The sequence below is a fragment of the Phacochoerus africanus genome, chromosome 2 (assembly GCF_016906955.1).
Source record: "Phacochoerus africanus isolate WHEZ1 chromosome 2, ROS_Pafr_v1, whole genome shotgun sequence".
In the NCBI taxonomy this organism is placed as follows: Eukaryota; Metazoa; Chordata; class Mammalia; order Artiodactyla; family Suidae; genus Phacochoerus; species Phacochoerus africanus.
Genome location: NC_062545.1, coordinates 114815113 through 114839024, shown reverse-complemented (window position 1 = coordinate 114839024; position 23912 = coordinate 114815113). Strand labels below are relative to the sequence as shown.

The 23912-nt window shown below is 43.3% G+C and overlaps 1 protein-coding gene across 3 annotated transcripts in view; it reads right to left on the bottom strand.

The window, feature by feature from the left end:
- The window catches only part of MYO1E (myosin IE), a 223034-nt gene that overhangs the window by 115842 nt on the left and 83280 nt on the right, over positions 1-23912 (bottom strand). For all 3 annotated transcript variants that reach the window (XM_047766226.1, XM_047766223.1, XM_047766224.1), the window contains exons 2-3: positions 10612-10755; positions 1973-2062 (exon numbers count right to left, since the gene is read on the bottom strand). In XM_047766226.1, coding sequence (XP_047622182.1) covers positions 1973-2062; positions 10612-10755 — 234 coding nt within the window. The remainder of the gene's footprint in view (positions 1-1972; positions 2063-10611; positions 10756-23912) is intronic.

Genomic DNA, 23912 nt, shown 5'->3' with positions numbered 1-23912 from the left:
CACAAGGTAACTGAGATGATGGATGGGGAAGTAATTGGAGCAGGTCGAGTGACATGCAAAGGGAAAGCAGAATTTACTTAATCCAGCTTTGAGCCTTATCATGCCAGACCAGAGACTGTCACTCATGGCTAGCTGTGGAGGATCAGAACTGAGTGACAGGAGGGGTGAAAGGGTCCTTTGACGCCTGCATGCATGTTAAGTGCTGGTGGATCTAGGGCCCACAGTTCTGTACGTGCGAGCAAGTGGCTCACAAGGGAAACTGCCCAGGATCTAGCTTATTGCCAGGACTAATGGGCTGAATAATTCTATATAGGGACAAAAATAATATGTCACCCCTGCCTTCACTTAATGGTCCGAAGGGGATGCATCAATGGGACCATGAGATTAGACTGGCTTCTTCCAGACCAGACTGCTCATTCAGGTATTATCTTTAACACCTCTTGGGAAACAGGGAAATAGAAGATTGTAATAAAGAAAAGAGGATGAAAAATGGGAGGAAACGGAGTGGAGAGAAAGCTGTGGGTAGTGGAGGGGGAAGAGAGGGCAAGTCATTGCCTGATATGGCTTCAAAGCCACTTCCCTAGTTATACTTGAGCTTTGCATGTCACTCTTTATTTTTCAAATTGGTTTCCCATCTCTGGGCTCATCGTATATCTTGGCAACCGATGAGAATTATAGGGTTGACGTTTCCTCCATCTGATTCTTCCCTTGCTTGAGAGCCCTGAAAGTCCCTCAGACAGACATTAACTCCTAGCTCAAATACGCCGTAGATTTGCGTACTTTATCTCTCTGAGCCCCAGTTCCCTCAGCTGTGAAATGGGGATGGAGAGAAGTACACAGTCAGCGTCCAGGGTTGCTTTATTATTGGTGCAAATGTAACATAGCACCTGGCACTTAGTAAATGCCAACTTCACAACATTGCGTTACCATGAGCTGTTCAAAATAAGTATATGTATATTTTTAAATTTAGGGTATTCCTTTAACAAGAACCCTTCAAACGATGAAGGGTCTAAAACGGATGTGTAGCCATGCTTTTCAGAGAACTGCAAAGAAAGAAGACGAATGCACAGCACTTCCAGCCACCCCGCCTCGGCTGTCATTGAGGACGCCAAGCCAGCTCCGTGCCTGCTGCCCCAGGGCCCTGCTGATCAGGGCGCCAGGGCAGGGCCCAGCCTCTGCTGACAGTGTTTCCCTTGTGCTGGGCTCCAATAAAGGCAGCATTATCAAAGGTCTTTCGCGTGGCAGCCTCCTTCGGCTCCAGCTACCAGCACCATTCATCTGGCAACAATGGGGTGGGCTCTTGCTCTGGGTAAATTGCCTTCCACTTCAACTGATGAATTTGTGTGGGCTCCCTTTTGTTTGTTTTCCAGGGGTCAGGATTAATGAAGGCTCTTGTGCTTCTGCTGTGAAGGAAAGAGGGAAAGGAAAAAGATGCAGAGATGGGGAGACCTGAGGAAGTGAGGAGCCACAGCCATGAAATAGATGAAATAGGATTACAGATTCTATTTTTATCACACAGCTGAAATGGCTGTGGAGCTGAGTCTGAATAGAGATCAGGGTCACTTTAATACACGAAGTGATTTAAAATAATCACTTTTCATGTGCCAGTCTTAGCCACAGCTTAAGTGATTTGGAAAGAATCGTTTCCGTGGCCCTATTTGATTTTTCACCAATTACTGATTGTTTCAGTCCTTAGATTTTTGGGAAAAGTGGAAGAAAGAAAATGCCTGAAGCTGTTAAGTCCATGTAACTGATTTGGTATGTAATGTTCCAATATTAATAGTCCTACGCTTTTCTGAGCTGTACTCGAAAGAGTAGCACATCATTAAAAATCAAACAATATCACCTACTTGAGCTTCCTCAATAAATAATTCATAAGAAAATGCAAATGTATTGCCAACTTCAAGAAAAACTACCCATGCCTCATAAAAGCCCCCAAAGACTACAGTAAATTATGTGGTGTGTAACTTACCGCTCCTTGGTACATCTCAATTTCCTTTTCCCCAAAATATGGCATCTGCTTGAAAGGGTTGACTGAGATTAATACGGATCCTATATATGTCTGAATTTAAATCCAGTTAAGGTCTATCGTTAATCTTCACAGCTACACATTTTTTCAAATTAAATAACCAGATGTTATCAAGAATTCATAATGAGGGAGATCTCTTGTGGTGCAGTGGGTTAATGATCCAGCCTTGTCACTGCAGTGGCTGGGGTTGCTGCTGTAGCACAGGTTCGATCTCTGGCCCAGGAACTTCCACATGCGGCAGTAGTGGCCCCCCCCCCAAAAAAAAAACTGACTGTCTCCGGGAAAAGCTCAGGTGCTTGTCTTCCAAAATGTTACAAATAAAAACAAAAGCAACTACCAACTAGTTCATGTTTTCTTTTTCTTCAGGAAGAGTAATGAACTTAATTACCAAGGTGCTACTAAAAGAAATCATTATTTTACATGAATTGAAGCACAGTCTTTCAAGACTGGTGACATGCACAGCTAGGAAAAAACAAAACAAGTGATCAAGGAGTGAAAAGAACCTTCTAATTCCTCTTTTTTTTTTTGTCTTTTGTCTTTTTGTTGTTGTTGTTGCTATTTCTTGGGCCGCTCCCGCGGCATATGGAAGTTCCCAGGCCAGGGGTTGAATCGGAGCTGTAGCCACCGGCCTACACCAGAGCCACAGCAACGCGGGATCCGAGCCGCGTCTGCAACCTACACCACAGCCCACGGCAACGCCGGATCGTTAACCCACTGAGCAAGGGCAGGGACCGAACCCGCAACCTCATGGTTCCTAGTCGGATTCGTTAATCACTGCGCCACTACGGGAACTCCTAATTCCTCTTTTTAAATGATATTTTTCCCTTGGAACTTTCCTATCTCTTTGGTTTACTAAAAACATATTTACTTGTTTAACAAATAGAAGGATTTAAGCTGAACTGAAGAGTCCTCTTCTTTAGAAGCTATGGAGAACTGAATTGTATCCATAAGTCATATTCAGAACAGAAAATCTTGGGCAAGTCACAACTCTAAGCTGTAGTTATTGGATGATGGAATAAATAGGACCTACCTGCAAGGCTTCTTTTGAGAATTAAATGAAACAGTATAAAATGCCCAGCACAACGTTTGGTATGTAGTAGAGGCAATTTCCTTAATTCATATACTTTAGGCTGCACGTTTTGTCATGTTAACTTCTCTTGCGATGCAGTGTTTGTATTCCTATTAAACACAAATGAGCCAAGTATGGAGTGCATCATATAATATTTTAAAATTAATATTTAAACATGACAGTGAGAACGGGAAATGCTTAGCTACAATGTTGCTTGCTTTTTCATTGAACAGAAAGATCTTCCGACTTGAAAGGGTTGGACATGAAATGGTAGTAGAGAAGATGGGGTCCATTTTCATAGCACACCAAGATGCACCCAGCACTGGTCTGGGGCTAGTTCATGAAACTAAGAAAATGCTGATAATGCAGTGAATCATAACTGAAAATCACTAAAGAGTCACAGAAGAAATGCTAAGAGCAAATGTGTTTCCAAGTGCCAATGTCAGATGAGACCAACAACAGATAAGTGGCCAACTTTTTTGAAGTGAAATTTAGAACAGATAAATTTATTGTTAGAACTATTAAGCAAGTAAGAAGTATCCATGATATTATAGCCAAGACTCAGTAAGTGTTGATGATAAAAACAAATACTGATAAAACACATATATGTATACACAGCACTAATCTAAACTCCTAAAGATAACCCCATTACTATTTTAATCCTATTTTACTAGGAGAAAACTGAGGCATCAAGAAATTTTAAAACTTGCTCAAGTTGCAAGCTAATAAGTGGCAGAACTATGATTCAAAGCCAGGCATGCTGCATCTAGAGTCCACACTTGAAAGTTACAATGTTTTCCTACAATTAGCATATGTTGTTATTATTCTTATTATTGGTAATTATTTGCCACTTTTAGCAAATAAAATACAGAATACCCAGTTAAATTTGAGTTTCAAACAATGAATAATTTTTTTTAGTATATACATGTCCCAAATAAGTATGCCCCAGCAATACTTGGGACATACTTATAGGGGAAAAAAAAAAAAGTTATTTGTTATTTATCTAAAATGCAAATCTAACCAGGTATTCTGAATTTTATCTACAGCTGCCAGCCTACACCACAGCAACTCAGGATCCAAGCTGTGTATGTATGCGACCTAAACCACAGCTAATGGCAATGCTGGATCCTTAACCCACTGATGGAGGCCAGGGATTGAACCCGCATCCTCATGGATACTAGTTGGGTTTGTTAATCACTGAGCCACGACAGGAACTCCTGGAGGGGTTTCTATTAAAGTGCTCTATGCTCTGTTGTAACTTAGATTCTGTAACTCTCTGAGTACTCAAAACTCTATCTCCCTTAGTTGATTTTAAAGTATTCTTTCCATATGGAGGGGACTCAATCAATACTGAATGAATGAGGTTTGCACTCATTATGGTTCTCATCCTATACAAATAGAGTAGTTCTAACAGTAAGCTCAGTATTTAAGAAATACAGCACTGCTATGGCCATCCATATTTCAAAAGAGGAAGATGTCCTTAACTACCCCCAAGTAAAAACAATCTTGGATAAATATGATCTTTCCATGGAGGGTGGTGCTTCTGTCTCCATTGTAAAGGGAATGCTGTGACTGCCACCTATCCTAGACAAATTGATCATTGAATTCAGAGAATTAAGAGCTGCCAGAGGACGGGAGCCAAAGGCATCACCTGCCCACCTTGGTTCCCCAATAAATAAATTTGGATTGGTTTATACGAGAGCTCCCATAGGAACAACATTTTTTTTTTTTTTTTTTACTGCTAATAACCTGCTGTGTGAAGACACATCTTGTCAAATCTTGATTTTCACTTAGTAGTCTACATAAATTCTGGTAAGAAGACACTCAAAGAAAAAACCTCTTCGGGTTTTTCTTTGGCCAACCTTAAATCAAAGGACTCAGATAAGAAGAGGGAAACTACATCCATCCCCTAAACTTCCCCTAAAGAGTAGAGGGTCTCAAGGGCAATATTATTTGGCAAAACCCTGAAAAATATAAAGTTTGGTTTGAAATGGATGATGTAGTTGGGGTCTATGCTAAGTAGTTACAAATGTACCTAAATCAGAATCGACACAAGAGAATCTGGTTTGGAATTGAAAGGAAACAAACATTTTTCTCACTTGCCTGAGTCATTTCCCTGAGAGCACAGATCATCTACTGGGTGGGGCCCCTTCTTCAGATAACTCAAATACTCACTCCCACTCTCTGCTGCATAATGCAGGTGTGCCTCTGGAAAAAGCTATTCCGTCATTGACTCTACCCACATAACCTTTGGCTAGGAAGGTGTGGCCAAAGGTTAATTTTCAAACTGTATGGAGATACACAGACTTTAAAAAAACAAAGCAAAACAAAAAACAGTCCCTGCTGTGGCACAAGGGGATCTGCAGCCTCTTGGGAGCCCGGGGACACAGGTTTGATTACCAGCCAGTACAGTGGGTTAAGGATCTGGCATTCCTACAGCTTTGGTTGGGGAACTCCAAATACTGCAAGGTGGCCAGAAAATAAATAAATAAAATAAACGAAATGCATTCTTATTGAACAGACTACATGAGACAGAAGACACCCTATTGATCTTTAATTGACTGGTTCCAAATGTTTGTCCATGATTCATGAGCTATCGACGATCTGCAGCAAGAAGGACAAAAACAGAAACAGTGCCCTGAATTTTTTTTTTTTTGTCTTTTGTTGTTGTTGTTGTTATTGTTGTTGTTGTTGTTGCTATTTCTTGGGCCGCTCCCGCGGCATATGGAGGTTCCCAGGCCAGGGGTTGAATCGGAGCTGTCAGCCACCGGCCTACGCCAGAGCCACAGCAACTCGGGATCCGAGCCGCGTCTGCAACCTACACCACAGCCACGGCAACGCCGGATCGTTAACCCACTGAGCAAGGGCAGGGACCGAACCCGCAACCTCATGGTTCCTAGTCGGATTCATTAACCACTGCGCCACGACGGGAACTCCTGAATTTTTTTTATGAGGTCCAGTTGATTCAATATAAAGGACCCTGCTTTCCTCTTAGATTATTTCCTTTCTACTTTGTGGGTGTTCAGGTAGTCTGTCTTTTATAAAATGTGATGGTAGTGCAGCTTTTGTAAATTTGTTTTTAATGGTCTTCTTAGGTAGACTTTAACTTTTTAAAAAACATTTTAATACCCAGTGAATTCCCCCAAACTGCCCATACTCATCTACCCGATCCTCCCTATATTTATCACTGAGATGCGGCAGGGAGGTGAGGTGACTCTGGTGAAGTCACATAGGTGGAACTGATGGAGCTGGAACTTGAGCCCCAGGCTCCAGCTGCCAGACCCACAGTCATCTTACTGTAGCGACGGTCCCCACTCCCAACCCCCCAACACAGACTGACCACCAAGGGCCAAACCTCACTGGGAACAACAGTGCTGCCTTAAGCTCCAGTTGGTCTGGCACAAGTGCCTCAGCTCATAATTCAAGGGCTGAAAATGCCGAGCATGCTTGAGTGTGGTCTTCGAGTGAAGACAAGATTGGAGAAAGTTGGACCAAATGAGCATGGAGTGCTTTGCCCAGGAACTTTCGTCAGCCAGGTGGCTATCAATGATGTCTTGCTAAGCAGACTTTTCCTCCTACATTTGAGAATGTAATTGTGGGAAGTGTGGCAACATTCAGGAAAAATAGTAAATGAAACCTTTCTGGTCTTAGGCTACATGGCTGAAAAAAAAAAGAGTTAGCATTCTAAGGAGGTCCTTTTTTTTTTGCCTTTTCTAGGGCCGATCCCGTGGCATATGGAGGTTCCCAGGCTAGTCGAATCGGAGCTGTAGCCACCAGCCTACGCCAGAGCCACAGCAACGCGGAATCCAAGCCTCGTCTGCGAACTACACCACAGCTCACGGCAATGCCAGATCCTTTACCCCACTGAGTAAGGACAGGGACCGAACCTGCGACCTCATGGTTCCTAGTCAGATTCGTTAACCACTGAGCCACGACGGGAACTCCCTAAGGAGGTCCTTTTTTCTAACGTGGATCAAAGACATCTGCAGTTAGCCTGACTGCATTAACAACTGATTGTCCCAAATGCTGATCTTCAGTACAAGACAAGGTGCTGGTATTAGATGCTTAAGAGGTAAAAATGAGCAGTTCTTTAACTTAATGTAAAGTCAAATCTCTTCTTAACTATTAAGCTTGGGAGAGAGAGGGAGGGAAAAACTCCTTTAAAATAATGCTACTCTTTCATAATAATATTCCCTTGGCATGGAACTGAAAAAGGAGGCTTTTATTACTTCTCAGAGGAAAAGATTTGCAGCTAGGCCCTTGATATTATTTCATAAACATCCACCAGATCCATCATGCCCCCTCAAAGCTGAAGGCTGCTCTGTGCTATTGCTGAAAAGCACACTGATGCCGAGTTTCTCATCTACTGAGTGGGCAGAGATGTCTACAACGCGAAGTCTATTAGTGGTCAACTAACTCATTTCCTTGGTAGAACACACGATCAGTTAGTCACTGATTCAAAGACATGAATCCAAAGACTAGGCGTCAGCCCCCTCTGTGTGTCACTTTAAAATTCTGCTGTCTGAAATATAAAAAGCAAGTCTTCGTAGGCAACATATCTTCAATGAACATTTAATGTAACACACTATGCCAAAGGTTATGCAGGAAACTAAGAAATAAACAAGGCAGGATGATGCCATTTTTTAGCTAAAATTAACAAGGCAAATATATGTACACATATGTCTGCGTGTGATAAAATTGGAAAATATACAAGAGGTTAATAGGAACAAATGTTATATGATAGGATTCTGGGGGATTTTAGTGTTTGCCTTTCTGGTTGATGGCATTTTGTAACTCATGTTCAAGGAACATGTACTGCTTTAAAGAGTTTTGTTTTGTTTTTGTTTTCTGCTTTTTAGGGTCACACCTGCAGCACATGGAAGTTCCCAGGCTAGGGGTCCAATCGGAGCTGCAGCTGCTGGCCTATGCAACAGCCATAGCAACGCAGTCTGTGACCAACACCACAGCTCACGGTAACACTGAATCCGCGACACATTGAGCGAGGCCAGGGTTCGAATCTGCATCCCCATGGATACTAGTAGGATTCGTTTCTGCTGTGCCAAAACGGGAACTCCCTAAAGTGATTTTTTTTAAAACTTTGCTTCTTAAAAGATATATATAACATAGTCCTTATTCTTAGAAGTTTTTAGCATTTTAGGTGAGTCTGTCTGGGTTGATACTGGACTGGCTGTTGACAACCACTGACATTGTTCTTCTTTTCATACTCTGCTGATCAAAAATCACATCCACGTAAATAATGTAATAAGCTGAGCCCACATTCTAAGAACATTCCAGAAAATAATGTGTTCAACTACATTCATTGGAAGTTAGCCTTTTATGGGCTTGTCAATAAACCAATTATCCACTTAAAAGTTTCTACGGTAAAATGCATTTGAATGTCCAATAAGCAACTTTACAATTGAATTTTTAGAACGTAACTCAGAAATAGGCCAGAAACTTATATACTTGCCTAAGTGTATGCTAATAACAACGAATGCTTACTGTGTGCTTGCGCATTCATTATTTCATTTAACCCTATAACAGCCTCATGCAGATTTTATCACTCCCATTCTACAGATGAGCAAGTCAAGGAGCACAGATCACAAAACTTTCATAAGGTCACCAAGGTCATGAAAAATAAGGTCCAAAGCTTGGCCGCCCAGATCCATATCCCGCAGCCAACTCTTCAGGTCTTCTGGTCCATCAACTGCTAGCTTCCGTGTGCCATAAGTCTTTTACATAGAAATGATCGAAACCCTTTAATGATAATAAGCCCAGATAAACTGAGCATATTTTAATTTTTTGACCAAATAAAGTAAAAACTTCCAACTGAATACAACTGCTTCCATACAGTTAAAGGAAGCTCTGCACAGGTATCCAGGAGTCAGCAAGTTTTTTTTTCTGTAAAAGGTCAGAGAGTATTTTAGGCTTTGCATATCCAAGGGTCGATTGCAACTACTCAATCCTGCCATTGTAGCAGGAAAGCAGCCACAGACAGTAAGTAAACCAACCAGCATGGCTGTGCTCCAGAGAAATCCTGTGGTGGGTGTGATCTTGTCTATAGGCAGTGGACTGATCAGGATGCGATTATGATGTGGCTGATAAATCCAACTGTATCTATCAATACTTAAAAGCAAGGGTTTAGGGATTTAACTACCCAGATACTTGGTAAATCTTCCTACAGTAAATAAGAAACAGCACATTATTGGTTAGAACCATCCCTGTGCCTTGGCATAATGTTTATTAGTACAAACAGCTGGTGAGATGAACTCCCTCCACGCCAATGATGGAATAGGCCACCCCTGCAGAAGTACTGCTCCATAGGTGTGGGTGCTTTTATCTAACAGCTAAAGGAGCACAGGAGTTCCTTTCGTGGCTCAGCAGGTTAAGGATCTGGTGTTGCCGTGAGCTATGGCCTAGGTTGTAGATGCGGCTTGGGTCTGGCGTGGCTGTAGCTGTGGCACAGGCCAGCAGCTGTAGCTCTAATTCGACCCTTAGCCTAGGAACCTCCATATGCCTTGGGTGTAGGCCTACAAATAAAAAAATTTTAAAAAGGAGCAGTGTAACTAATAAACAGAAGCTACAGATGTGAAAATTATACCTCCTCAAGGTTCAGGGGTTAAAATCTAAATTGTGTAACAGTTGCAAACACTCCACTTTTCATGGTCATCCACAACACCATACCTTCAGAAGTCACCAACAGCCTCACAGTTAAACTTTCTGGTACTGCTCTAGAGATCTGCACAGATCTTTGACTGTCTCTGACCAACTCTACATTAATCCTACAAAAAGAACTTCACATAGTTGCACCAAACAGAAGTCCTGAATCCTGTAGGAACTTACACAAATATCACAGTTCTGTGTTTATAAAGACATTAACACACATTTGAATCAAACTTCAATTCTGAATTTTTTAAAGTTCTCCTCAAAAAAAAAAAAAAAAGCATATGGCAAGTTAAAACTGAAACATAAAGAACTCAAGAATGTCAGGCATTTTCATTTGTTGATCTTCACTTCTCAGGTTTCCTTTAGTAAATATAAGAATGCAGAAAAACTGGCAAAATGACATACTTTTTTTGCATGAGGCAACCTTTTTTAAACCTTTTAAGTCTAGACTTAAACTGTCTCTGCTTTGCAATTAGGGAGCAGTATCGATAGAATTCTGCAGTTCAGGACTTTCTCCAGCAAGAGCACAGGTTTCAGACACCACGTGCCGGGCTGGGGCATATACGTCCAAGGTACAGTGCCATTGGGCAAAATGGAGGAATACTGGCTGCATCTTGATGTTGGGAAATGCCAGGAAAAAAAATTTAGCATCACCTCTGCCTTCCCCACAGCCTGAACCAAGGGACAAAAACATACAGAACCATGCTTTGAAACAGTGAAAATGACCTGAGCACGGAGTGTCAGTTCAGAATTTCAGATGGATCTTCTGACCCTAGAAATGAAGCCATTTTTTACCACCGACATGTCATCTCAGTTAGAAATGTCCAAAGAAACCAATAAAGGATACAAAAATGTAGTCATCCATGTATCTCTTCTTTAGATTCTCCACAATGGCGTTCTCTGTGATCTTGGAGAGCAGGACCATGTCATCCACACCACTGTGCTTGACATTGTGACTCTGCCAGTGGTACCGGTAGGCACCTCTGCTTCCCTGTGAATGTAAAACACACACTGATAAGGATGGTTTATTTCCTCCCAGAGGAAAAAAAAATTTACTGAGTTCCCAAATACTCTTTTTTTTTTTTTTGCTTTTTAGGGCTTCAGGTGCAGCATATGGAAGTTCCCAGGCTAGGTAGGGGTCGAATCGGAGCTGCACCTGCCAGCCTACACCACAGCCACAGCAACGCAGGATCCAAGCCTCATCTGTGACCTACACCACAGCTCACGGCAACACTGGATCCTTAACCCACTGATCGAGGCCAGGGATCAAACCTGCATCTTCATGGATACTAGTTGGGTTTGTTACCACTGAGCCACAACAATCTCCCAAATATTCTTTACATCAAATGAGAACAAGCAATGCAAATAAAGATTTTTCTATCAATAGATCTGGATTCAGATTTCATCCTTGCCACCTATAGACTAAGTGGGGGGAAATTATCTAAGCTCATGGTGTCACATAAGCTACTCTTTTCTCATTTGCCAAAATGGGTGAAATAAGACCCACTGTGTAGAGGTGCTGTAAGGATTCAATAAAATAACCTGAAAAGCACAGAATAGTATCTAGAATGGAGCACAGAATAGTATCTAGAATGGAGCAAAATAAATGATCAATAGGTTCAGATACTTCCTTTAACCTTAATGTTTAGTAGAATTTACTGATAAAATAAGCAAAGACATAGAAACTTTCTAGGAGTTCCCTTGTGGCCCAGTAGGTTAAGGACTTGGTATTGTCACTGCAGTGGCTTGATCCCTGCAGCACAGGCTTGATCTCTGGCCTGAGAACTTCCACATGTAGGCCCCTCCCACAAAAAAAAAAAAAAGAAAGAAAGAAAGAAAAGAAAAAAAGTAGAAACTTTCTACAAATTATCTATCAGAACTCAGAAGTGGAGGGAATCCATACCGCACAATGGCTAGGTCACATTGTGATAATTCCTCAAGCCACCTGAATTGCTTTCCATCCATAAACTTATCATTGTTAATGTTATGCTGGCCTTCCACATTCAAAAGATAAGCTGCATTTGATGACCGATCACTGCTATTTAGCAAAGAAATGGACAAGATGGCCTCAGCACAATCACAGAACATACTATGGGCAGGAGGACCTTATCTGGCCCTATGGCCTCCTTGGGTAGATGCAGCTCTGGCACATGATTTAAGACTAACACCAGGGGTGGCCTATGAGCACCCTGGGGCTGGCAAGGCTTCCCATCACTGGACATTTCTGCCAGTGGGATCCCCTGTGTATTCGGCCACATGCCAAGTCTTGGGGTTAAGAGCAGATGCAAGCACCATGGTGGCTGCGCATGGGGAGCTCATGGTCTCCTGAAGAACCCTAGATATCCAGCAAATGCTTGCATTTATGTGTCAGCAACAGTGTGTAAATATATGTCCAGTGGGGACTCCAGGGGCAGGCAGAGCCTCTTTGTCCTGGGAGAGCCAGAAATCTCTTCCTAGCGAAGGTATCATTTGAAGCGGATCTAAAATATTTTGAATTTCCCAGACAAGAGTAGACAAAGGAAGGAAATTCATTTTAATCTACACTCATGGGACATAAAACCCAATACATATGAAATAATGACAAATAATACATGATGAGATATTGGACAAGCGTGGTGGGCACTGAACTGAGCACAACTGGCTCCTGCTCCCTTCTCAGGAAGTCCGTTTGGAGGGAGTTTGGATCAAGGAAGAAAAAAATCTGAATAAGGGAGTTTCCGTCATGGCTCAGCAGTTAACGAACTCGACTAGCATCCATGAGGACCCGGGTTTGATCCCTGGCCTCACTCAGTGGGTTAAGGATCCGGTGTTGCCGTGAGCTGTGGTGTAGGATCCCCGAGTGGCTGTGGCTGTGGCATAGGTCGGCAGCTGCAGCTCTGGATTCACCCCCTAGCCTGGGACCCTCCATATGCCACAGGTGCAGCACTAAAAAGACAAAAAAAATAAAAATCTGAACATGGGCATCTAGAAAGGCTACCTGCTTCATCATCAAAACCAGGATGAGAAAAGGTAATAGGTTCTTTGAGAAAATGGGGAGGTGGAAGGAGACAAGATAAATGACATTTTAAATTTCACTTAAAAACGTTGTTTAATGTTTTCTCTGCAGGAGACATGGGTCAGGGTCCTTTGACAGCAGGGCTCTGGGGAAACTAATTACTAACAACCAGCCAACGAAGGGCCACCGCAAGAAGAGCTGGCGCTGTGGGGTCAAGCTCTGGAAAGGGGTTCAGGAAAGGCTGCCACCCATGCTGCTCTGCAGAGGATATCTGCTTCTGTTTGCCTTTCTCAGAACCACACGCAGCATCAGTTCTACAAAATTACCTCAAACCTCACCCACTCCTCTTTCCTCTTGTGGCGAAACAGAAAGAGAAAAAGTACTGGCCGCAGCATGACTCACTGGACCTCAATAGTCAGTCCACAGTCTATTTCCAACCAGAGAAAGACTCCTGGACTCTCTTCCCCTCCTCAGTCCTCCCTCCTCTTCCAGTCTGAATGTTCTTCCTGGGCACCTGCAAAAATTACTCTGCATAGAAAACTAAAGTCCTAGAGTAACTAACTGGTAGATGTGTGTTTGGTTGTTTGGTTTTAACCCCAATAAATATCCACCTACTTAAAAGAGGCCAAAAATGTTATTTTCTGGTAAAACAAACAAACAAAACAAACAAACAAAAAAAACAAAAAACCCCCCCACAAAACACCAACATCTGCACAGTTGAAAAAAACAGAAGGGTTATTACTAAGCTGATTTTACGATCTGCAAAGGACAAGAAATGGAGAAGCTCTGTGTCCTAGCGTATGGATTTGCACATATACACACACACTATGTGACCCACAGAAATGCCTTCTCAAGGTGAGCCAAGTCAGTCTCCATGTCCAGATCCACTGTCTTTTCTCTCTCTCACTGCAGAGTTTTGCATTACTGTCTGTCCCCTCTCAAAAGTAGTGTTTGTATTTGTTGTTTTGTTTTGGGTTTTTTTTTTTTTTAGTGTACTTTCTAATGGCAGTCACTCCTTAAGGTCCCCCATGAAGTTCACTGATTCTCATGTGCCTCCACACTAGAGTCCCACCCCTGGGTCTCCAGACAGCTATGGACAAGAAGATAGGGAACCAGTAGGATAACTGGGCCATTTGACTTGAGGCAATTGCTCCTTTTGCTATTCCAAACATTCCTGTGCTGCATGCACGGCGACAGACATCCCAGGCAGTAAGTAGCAAAGGCAAGATGTGAAGCAAAGTCTCTAGGATTATGAACTCAGCCAAACATCCTGGTTTTTTCACACAGTCTCCCAGGTGATGTACTGGATATTTCCACCTGTTACGGTTAGATGGCAACAGGATGATAGACTGTCTCCAAAACTGGCCTCATCATTTAAAAGATCAGCAGTTAGAAGGTCCTCCACATTGGTGGCTTCTGCATCCATGGATTCAACAAAAGGTGGGTCATATATAAGGAAGGCCAATGGTAGGATGACATTCTATATAAGGGACATCCAGGGATTTTGGTATCCATGGGGTCCCAGAACCAACCCCCTGTGGATACAGAGAGAAGACTATATAATCTTTGTTAATGATCACCTTCTCTTGGCATCAAAGACTAAAACACTGGAATTATTTTTCATTTGATTTACCTCTTATATCCAATTGGTCACAAGTCTCTCTCCCACTTTCTCCCAGGCAAACACAGTTATATATATGAACTCATTCGATCTTCCTAATCATCCCCATACTATGTATCATTATTTTTATCTTGCTGGTGGTTTTTTTTTTTTTTGGTGGCTACTGTGGCATATGCAAGTTCCCAGGCCAGGGTTTGAACCCACACCACAGCACTGACTCAAGATGATACAGTGACAAGGCCGGATCCTTAACCTACTGCACCACAAGAGAATTCCCCCGATTTTTTTTCTTTTTTTTTTTTTTAAGGCCTCGCCCGTGGCATATGGAGCTTCCCAGGCCAGGGGTGAAAGCAGAGCTGCAGCTGCCAGCCAACGCCACAGCCACAGCCACACCAGATCCAAGCTATGTCTTTAACCTACACCACAGCTCATGGCAACAGCGGATCCTTAACCCACTGAGTGAGGCCAGAGACTGAACCTGCATCCTAATGGGTACTAGCTGGGCTCTTAAACTGCTGAGCCAAAACGACAACTCTTATTTTTTGTTTCTTTGTTTTTAAGTAAATTGCCCAAGGTCTTCCAATCATAGCTTCAGTCTTTGCTGATCCTTATTCTTACTATGCCTTTCTCCTCTTCCCTCTACATCCCCCTCCACCTGCTCCCCTAAAGACAATTCTAACAAGGGGAGGAACAATCAAAGCCTTTAGGGGAAAGGTGACCTCTCCAGATTGGCAAGGATGAGGTAAGAACCCACTCATAAAGGCAAGCTGGGCTGGGCGGGGCTGGGCAGCTTTAGCAGAGGGTAAGAACTAGATCAGGGAAGCTGGAAACCAAACGTGGATGCACAGGCTCTCATCCCAGTCCAAGGAAGCTTAGAAGTTCCCCACAGTGAAAAGGAACAACGGTTCTCTGTTTTTCTATGAGGGACCACAGTGTTCCATCATAGTGCGACTTTTCCAGAGGCCTTCCTTGGACCACAGACACTGACAGAGAGTAAATGGGGAACCTCGTGGGAAATGGTTATCATTTTATAACCCTAGACAATATCCTCGGGAGCAGAAGATGAAAGTTGTCTCCAGACCACAAACCACTGTCCTAATGGTTGTAGGATGTGAATTGCATGAATGATGGTCATGAGGCAAATAACCTTGCCCTCTTCTGTGTCTTCCTCCCACCCCTGCCTGGGAGGCTAGAGGCAGGACTGGGAGGAGGAACAGAGGGGCAGGGACCTTCTCCATCTGTGTCAGCAGGGCCATTTTCCTCCGATGGCAAAGGTCGACTTTACCAGGCTATCACCTCAATGAGACTCAGCTTCCTTCTCTTTTGTGGGCTTTCAGGGTGGGTAACTTCATTTTCTTTCCCAGTGAAAAGTGGTAACATCTTAAATAAGTAGAGGGACCTCAGCAAGGTGTTTCTTTTCCTAATAGTTTTTGAGGAGTGAAGCACTGCTGTACGAAGGATGGAGTTAGGCTGCTGATGTGCCAGCTAAGAAATGATAGTAATCATGGTGATGATGACGATGAAAAGTTACTTTTCAACATTGACAATGACTATAAACTATGAGGGAGATATTTCCCACTAGGTAAGGATTGTGTGCAGACTTTCTCTGGTCGCAGTTACTTTCTAATGACAATGCAATTGATTAAAAGACATGGATTTTTGGTCAGAATGGCCATCATCAAAAAGTCATCAAATAATAAATGCTAGAGAGGGTGTGGAGAAAAAGGACTGTTGGCGGGAATGTAAATTGGTGCAGTCAATATGAATGACAGTAGGGAGGTTCTTTAAAAACGCCAAACTAGGAGTTCCCGTCGTGGCGAAGTGGTTAACGAATCCGACTAGGAACCATGAGGTTGCGGGTTCGGTCCCTGCCCTTGCTCAGTGGGTTAATGATCCGGCGTTGCCGTGAGCTGTGGTGTAGGTTGCAGACGCGGCTCGGATCCAGCGTTGCTGTGGCTCTGGCGTAGGTTGGCGGCCACATCTCTGATTCAACCCCTGGCCTGGGAACCTCCATATGCCGCAGGAGCGGCCCAAGAAATAGCAAAAAGACAAAAAAAAAATAATAATAAAATAAATAAATAAATAAATAAAAACGCCAAACTAGGAATTTCTGTCTTGGCTCAGTGGAAAAGAATCTGACTAGCATCCATGAGGACACAGGTTCGATCCCTGACCTTGCTCAGTGGGTTAAGGATTCAGTGTTGCCATGAGCTGTGCTATAGGTCACAGAGGCGGCTCCAATCCCAAGTTGCTGTGGTTGTGGCATAGGCCTGCAGCTACAGCTCCAATTTGACCCCTAACCAGGGAACCTCCATATGCCTTGGGTGTGGTCCTAAAGTAAAAAAGACAAAATAAAATTAAATTAAACAATAAGGAGTTCCTGTTGTGGTACAGCAGAAACGAGTCTGACTAGTAACCATGAGGTTGCAGGTTCAATCCCTGGCCTCACTCTGTGGGTTAAGGGTCTAGCAGTGCTGTGAGCTGTGGTGTAGGTCAGTGGCTACAGCTCCTATTCGACCCCTAGTCTGGGAACCTCCATGTGCCATGGGTGTGACCCTAAAAAAAAAAAAGTAAATAAAAATAAAGTAAAATAAAATAAAAGAAATAAAAAACTAAAACTAGAACTACTACATGATTCTGCAACCCCACTCCTAGGGATATGTCCTAACAAAAGCTATAATTCAAAAAGATACACGCACCCCTATGTTCACTGCAGCACTATTCACAATAGCCAAGACATGGAAACGACCTAAATGTCCATTGACATAAATGGATAAAGAAGCTGTGGTACATACATTACGAACAAATATTATTCAGCCATAAAAAAGAATGAAATATAATGCCATTTGCAGCGACATGGATGGACCTGCAGATTATCATACTAAGTGACGTAAGACAGAGAAAGACAAATACCATATGATATCACTTATATGTAGAGTCTGAAAAAGGAATACAAACAAATTTATATACAAAACAGAAAGAGACTCACAGACATAGAAAACAAACTTACGGTTACCAAAGGGAAGGGGGGGAGAGGGATAAATTAGGAGATTGGGATTAAAATATACACACGACTCTTCAAAATAACCAACGAGGACCTTCTGTATAGCACAGGGAACTATACTCAATACCTTGTAACAACCTATAATACAAGAGAAAGTAAAGAAGAAGGCGTATATATACCTGAATCACTTTATATCTGAAACTAACACAACATTGTAAATCAATTATATTTCAATAAAATTTTTAAAATATAAAAAAAGCATGTCTTCACGTGCAAGTTCTAGAAAGTGGGGTAAGCCCGCATCCACATAATGGCCTGGTTGGTGTGGTCTCACATTTAAGAGGAGACAACAAGGCACAGGAGTCCCTCACGCGAAGGAAGCACCCTGCTCGCTGATTCTGACTGATTCTAAAAGGCACCGTGTCACAAACTGGTGTATGTTTAGCAGGGTGGGGACAAGGAAGAGCAAAGGTGAGTCAGCGCACAAAGGCAGGCACTGTTCTTTGCTGAAAGCCAACCTCCACTCCCATGGAGAATGCCCCAGGGCAGCCCTGCCCAGCTCTCACTAGTGTCTCTCAGTGGTTTTTTTCCTCTTTGGTTCGTCCTGGAGAGAGGAGATGACCATGCATTGGGTAACTATGGTCTCCAAATGCCCCTGAGGTTCCCAAAAAAGGGAGTTCATCAAACGTGTTGTGTAAATACAACAGACTCAGTGTGGGGCAGGGCCCGGGGGAGGGGTGGCCATAAATGCTCTGATCCTCTCCTAGGAAGAGGCGGCAGCATAGTATCTTTAGAGAGCCATGTGGTACCAAAACTTCAGTCACACAGACCAAGATATCAACCGTTAACTAAAAATAAAATTCATATCCTCTTCCCACTCACCCCCGCCCCCCGCCCCAGTCTTTTGTCTCTTCAGGGCCGCACCTGCGGCATATGGAGGTTCCCAGGCTAGGGGGCTAATCGGAGCTGCACCTGCCAGCCTACACCACAGCCACAGAAGCACCAGATCCGAGCCGCGTCTGCGACCTACACCACAGCTCACGGCAACGCTGGATCCTGAACCCACTGAGTGAGGCCAGGGATCGAACCTGAGTCCTCATGGATACTAGTCGGGTTTGTTAACCACTGAGTCACAATGGTTACTCCTTCCACCCTCTTTCTAGCCATTTTATTTTTAGCAATTTACCTCTAGATCTTCTGAGGATGCCAAGAGGGGTGTACAGGTTGTTCACTGTACCAAAGTCTGTAATTGGGAAAAAAAACTGGACACGTGGTTGGGGGACCAAGTAGCACATGGCACCACCCTGCAAAGGTGTTCCATGTGGTCACTAAAAGGAATGTGCTTGCGCCGACGTGCAAAGAACTTCAAGATGCACAGTGTTAGGAAAATGGCAATTAATTTGTGGATTGAGTGGGATTTAAAATTTTTTACTTATTTCATTTTTGCTTCTTAGGGCTGCACTCGTGATATAATGGAAGTTCCCAGACTAGGGGTCGAATCAGAGCCACAGCAATGCGGGGTCTGAGCCGTGTCTGTGACTTACACCACAGCTCAGGGATTGAGCCCACATGCCCATGGATATTAGATTGGTTTCCACTGCACCACAAAGGGAACTCCCTAGATTAACTATTGAATGGTGGCATTCATCTTAAATTTTTAAAAAGATGTATGTTATAATTGTTTTCTTGAAAAATATACAAGGTTGCCTTAGTGTGAAGGCCTAGGGTTTGGAAAAAGGCGACTTTTACTTTCCACTTTAAACTATTCTGCACAGTTTTACTTAAAAAAAAAGTATGCATGTGTTGGTAAAATTTTAAAAAGGAATAGAAATATTGAATATGATAGCAATACAATCAAGCATTTTCTGGGGGTGGAGAGTGGTGGCCAGGCCACCCCAGAGCTGGGACCATCATTGTAAGCCTGAGTTCTGTGCTGCTTCTAGGTTTGAACGGTGGACCATCATTGTAAGTCTGAGTTCTGTGCTGCTTCTAGGTTTGAAAGGTGGATAACAAGATAGTCTTCTATCTGGACATTCAGCTGAGCCACGAGCACAACAGAAGAGCAGATTTGATTTCCAGAAAACCTGGGTCTAGAATGTCTCCAATGTTACATCGTATCACGCTGAAAGGCAGATAAACCATATTCTTATTGTTAACAATGGACAATGGGTAAGGCTCTGGTCTGCCGATGAGCTGAGCTTGTTTTTTAATGGGATTTTCTGTCCCAGTGAGTCCTAATAGGAAAGGAAAAAAACTCTGTTAGACTTTTATCTTTTAATTGACAGCCTGGGTATTATACCTTTGGCAGTGCTACTATTTGACTAGAATCAAACACTTACTTCCATTGCAAACGATGGAAAGAAATCAATCAGAACTATTTGTTGATGTGCCAGGCACAGGAAGCCAGCGTCCTCGGACTCGCAAAGTGTTTCAAGGGTGGAATTCCCACCCCCCACTATTCTGGTGGTGTGAAGATGTATGCTGAAACAAGCACAGGTGGGTACTAAATTGCAGTGAACAGAGCACAAGGAAAGGGTGTTTCTGGAAGAGCACAGGGTAGGGGTGGGATAGGCAGTCAGGAAACAGACACCTCTATTCCCCTCAACCGGGGAGGTCACTGGAACTGACATTGACTGAACCCGTAAGTATATGCTGAGGGTTTTTTTACATGAGCTCATGGAATCCTCACAACACCAGCAAGACATGAATATTATAATCACATTGTCACTATTTTACAAATGGGTGAAGTAATAAGTCCTGGGATTAGAATGCACCAAGTTGCCTCTGCTTGGAGGGGCTGGGGCTGGGGTAGGGAGTCAGCACACAAAGGAGGAGGGGGAGGGCTCAATGAATATAGAAGATGTGTTCATTGGTTTCATTCATGTAAGTGAGTGTGATCGGAATTAAATCACAATCGGTGTGGCAATACAGTTGTTAAAATGATGTGGTTATTTATCTCTAAGTATACTTTCTATATTGTAGGTAGGTATTTATTTATTTATTTATTTAGTCGGTCTTTTTAGGGCCAAACCCGCAGCACACGGAGGTTCCCAAGCTAGGGGTTGAATCGGAGCTGTGGCTGCCAGCCTACACCACAGCCACAGCAATGCCAGATCTGAGCTGCGTCTGTGACCCACACCACAGCTCACAGCAACACCGGAGCCTTAATCCACTGAGCCAGGCCAGGGGTCTTACCTGCGTCCTCATGGATGCTAGTCAGATTTGTTTCTGCTGAGCCATGATGGAAACTCCTCTATATTTCTCTACAGACTACATATTTATAAAACGTGCACACACATATATAGCTCCTTTCAGTGAAAAAAAAAATAGACCAAATATAAATAAGGGATAAATACTTTGTATAATAAAGTGAAATATATGTATATATAACACTTTTTCCATATTTTGTTATTCTACCTCAACTTAGGTCCCCAATTCCTGTAGTTCATCTCAGCTTGCAGCTCTAGTATACTTTTTCAAGTAACAATGGGCCCCCAGCAGGAAAAGGAACAGCCTTTCTTTCGCTTACTCTGCCTGAAATATCACTCCCCAAAGGATCAGTTTTCTATATCAATACACAGTTCAAACTAAGATGTTATGAATGAACAGATAACATATTCCATCAATTCTAAGATGCATTTTTTTCATTTTCCAACCACTCTGACACTAGGATGTGTCTTAAATTCAATGCTGTGTCACAGCTCAACTCTTACAACCAGTAGCATCTTAGGCTTGATGAATTATGGCACAAAACACTTCCAAGGAGCTAGACTCTGTTCTGTGCACTTGACAAATGTGAAGTCACTGCTTAATATCATCAAGATGTTACCGGTGTTTCTGGAAGCACTGTACCATGTATTAATGTCATTTCAGGAACTGTGCAGTGCTTTTTACTGGTGAGGCTGATGATTGCCCAGTTCTAGAGGCTTTGCTGTGATAATTTTTGTAGCTGTTGCCCCCACCCAGAAACAGGATAAGGGCGAGTGCCCCAGCTGACAAGCAGCTCATAACAAACTGCCCAGCCCAGACCACAAGTTTGCAAAACAAGGCAATCTCCTCTTTGATCTGCAAATTCATGCTCAAACCTTGACCTCTTTCAATCTACACGTTCCTTCAGTGTTAACTCCCAACCCCCATCACTTCCCATAGGGGATATGTCCATCCCGGGGGTTATAATGAGTTCTGGCTCTTATTCACCTACACTATACTCTAGTTTTGCTAAACTTCATTTTCAACTGCTTTTACAACTATCCCATATCTAAGTTTCACCAGGCTGAGGCTTCGAATTTTTGTATAAACTGTCCTTTCTAATTTGGCTAAATCCTAAACAACCATCTCCATAAAAATCACCACTTTCATTTCTTTGACCTGTTAAAATAACAATGAAGATCAGAGTTCCCATTATGGCTCAAGAGGTTAAACGAACCCAACTAGTATCCATGAGAACGAGGGTCGATCCCTGGCCTTGCTCAGTGGGTTAAGGATCCAGCGTTGCCGTGAGCTGTGGTTTAGGTTGCAGACATGGCTCTCATACCCTGCATTGCTGTGCCTGTGGTGTAGGCCAGCGGCTGTAGATCTGATTAGATCCCTAGCCTGGGAACCTCCACATGCTGCGGGTATGGCCCTAAAAAGACCGGAAAAAAAAAAAAAGAGAGAGAGAGAGAGAAGATAGACAATTTAAAATACACACCATGGAGCTGTACCCACCAAGTTTTGCCTCTACCTCAGTGCCACATCCCACACATGGGGACCCGCTGCCATTCTCTCCTGGGCCTGTTCCCACCAATTTCAAGTTTAGTCATAGAGAATTTAAACGACTTCTCTTTCCCAGATGTATTTTCCTCTCTCTGCTATGGAAAATCTCACATGGCGGGAACAGATTCCCCTTTAGATAGCAGTTGAGTGGCTAGGTTTCATTTTCACAAGCAGAAAATGCTCTGAATTCATGTTCCAAATCCCCTTCACATTTCATCAAGGGTCCCGAGGGCCCTCTAGTCCTCTTGCCTCAGAAAAGCCTCCCAGCCACTTGTGGGACATTTTATTGGTCCCCCTGGGTGCGGGCTTGTCCTGAGGCTGACGAGGACATTCTCTCTTGGGCACCTGTAATTTATTCTCCCTCTAGGGAAGCACTTCCTGCAAGTATGATCAGCACTGTTCTATCCTTTTCCCTCTTATCTCTAGGAAATCTATACTCTTCTTCTCACACAACAGCTAATTCTCAGCAGGGTTCTGAACATTTTATGCATTTATTTGATTCTCACACCTTTACCAGGCAGGAAACTGCAGCACAGAGAAGGTCCTTGCCCAACTTTAGCAGCTGGGCTTCAACTCACTGGGTCTTATAATAAGGTAAGTGGCTATTTTGAAACAGCAGTAATTCTAAAATTAATAGTAACTGCTTTTTTTTTTGCATGTTTACTACTTGCCACTTCTTTTCAACTTCTTTTATCTGAACAAGAGCACGAAGCAGATACTTTTAATATTGGTATGCAGGGTACCTTGTGCAAAGCCCAGCACCTGGGAGCTCACAGAGCAAGTAGTCTGGCCCTGCCATGCCCTTGGCAGCAAATCTGCTGCCTGCCATGTCCGCAGCCTGCAGGGCAGGGACTGGCATGTGGTCATGCTCTCTCAGTACCAGTCTGGTCAATGAATTCCAGGTGGCTTTGGCTCATCTTGAAACTGCACAACCCAAATTGGGACTTGGAACTCATTGGTTTTTTGTTTTTTTTTTAAACAATTTTATTCTTAGTTTTTTTTTTGTCTTTTTGCCTTTTCTTGGGCCACTCTCGCGGCATATGGAGGTTCCCAGGCTAGGGGTCAAATTGGAGCTGTAGCTGCTGGCCTACGCCAGAGCCACAGCAACGCTGGATCCGAGCCGCGTCTGCAACCTACACCACAGCTCACGGCAACGCTGGATCGTTAACCCACTGAGCAAGGGCAGGGATCGAACCCGCAACCTCATGGTTCCTAGTCGGATTCGTTAACCACTGCGTCACGACGGGAACTCCTGTTTTTTTTTTTTAATTAAACTTACACACCTGGTCTCAGGACTCAGTAAAGTTCTGGTTCTTTATCTCTCAGCACAAAGGATCAGAAAGAGGTAAAGTGACAGGTTAAGAAGCAGATTTACGGAGAGAGATACACAAAGTGTGGGCTTTTTCAAAAGGAGAGAGGCCCCAAAACACAGGGTGGTGAATTTTTAAAGGGCTGGGGACTTTCACAGGCTAATGAGGGGAAGGATTATTCCAACCATTTGAGGGAAGGGGTGGGGATTTCCAGGAATTGGGTCACTGGCCACTTTTTTGCCCTTTTATGGTGGGCCTCAGAACTGTCCTGGCATGACGTTTGGTATGCAAATGTTTTATAATGCGTGAATAATGAGGCTCAAGGGCCACTGGAAGTCTAATCATCTGCTATCTTGGGCACCTCTGAACTCTGTCTGCTTGATCTGGCCTGATCTGCAGCACACAGATGCCATGCTCCTCTGAAGGCAAAAATGGAGCCAAAGGCATTGATCTAGGGGCTCTG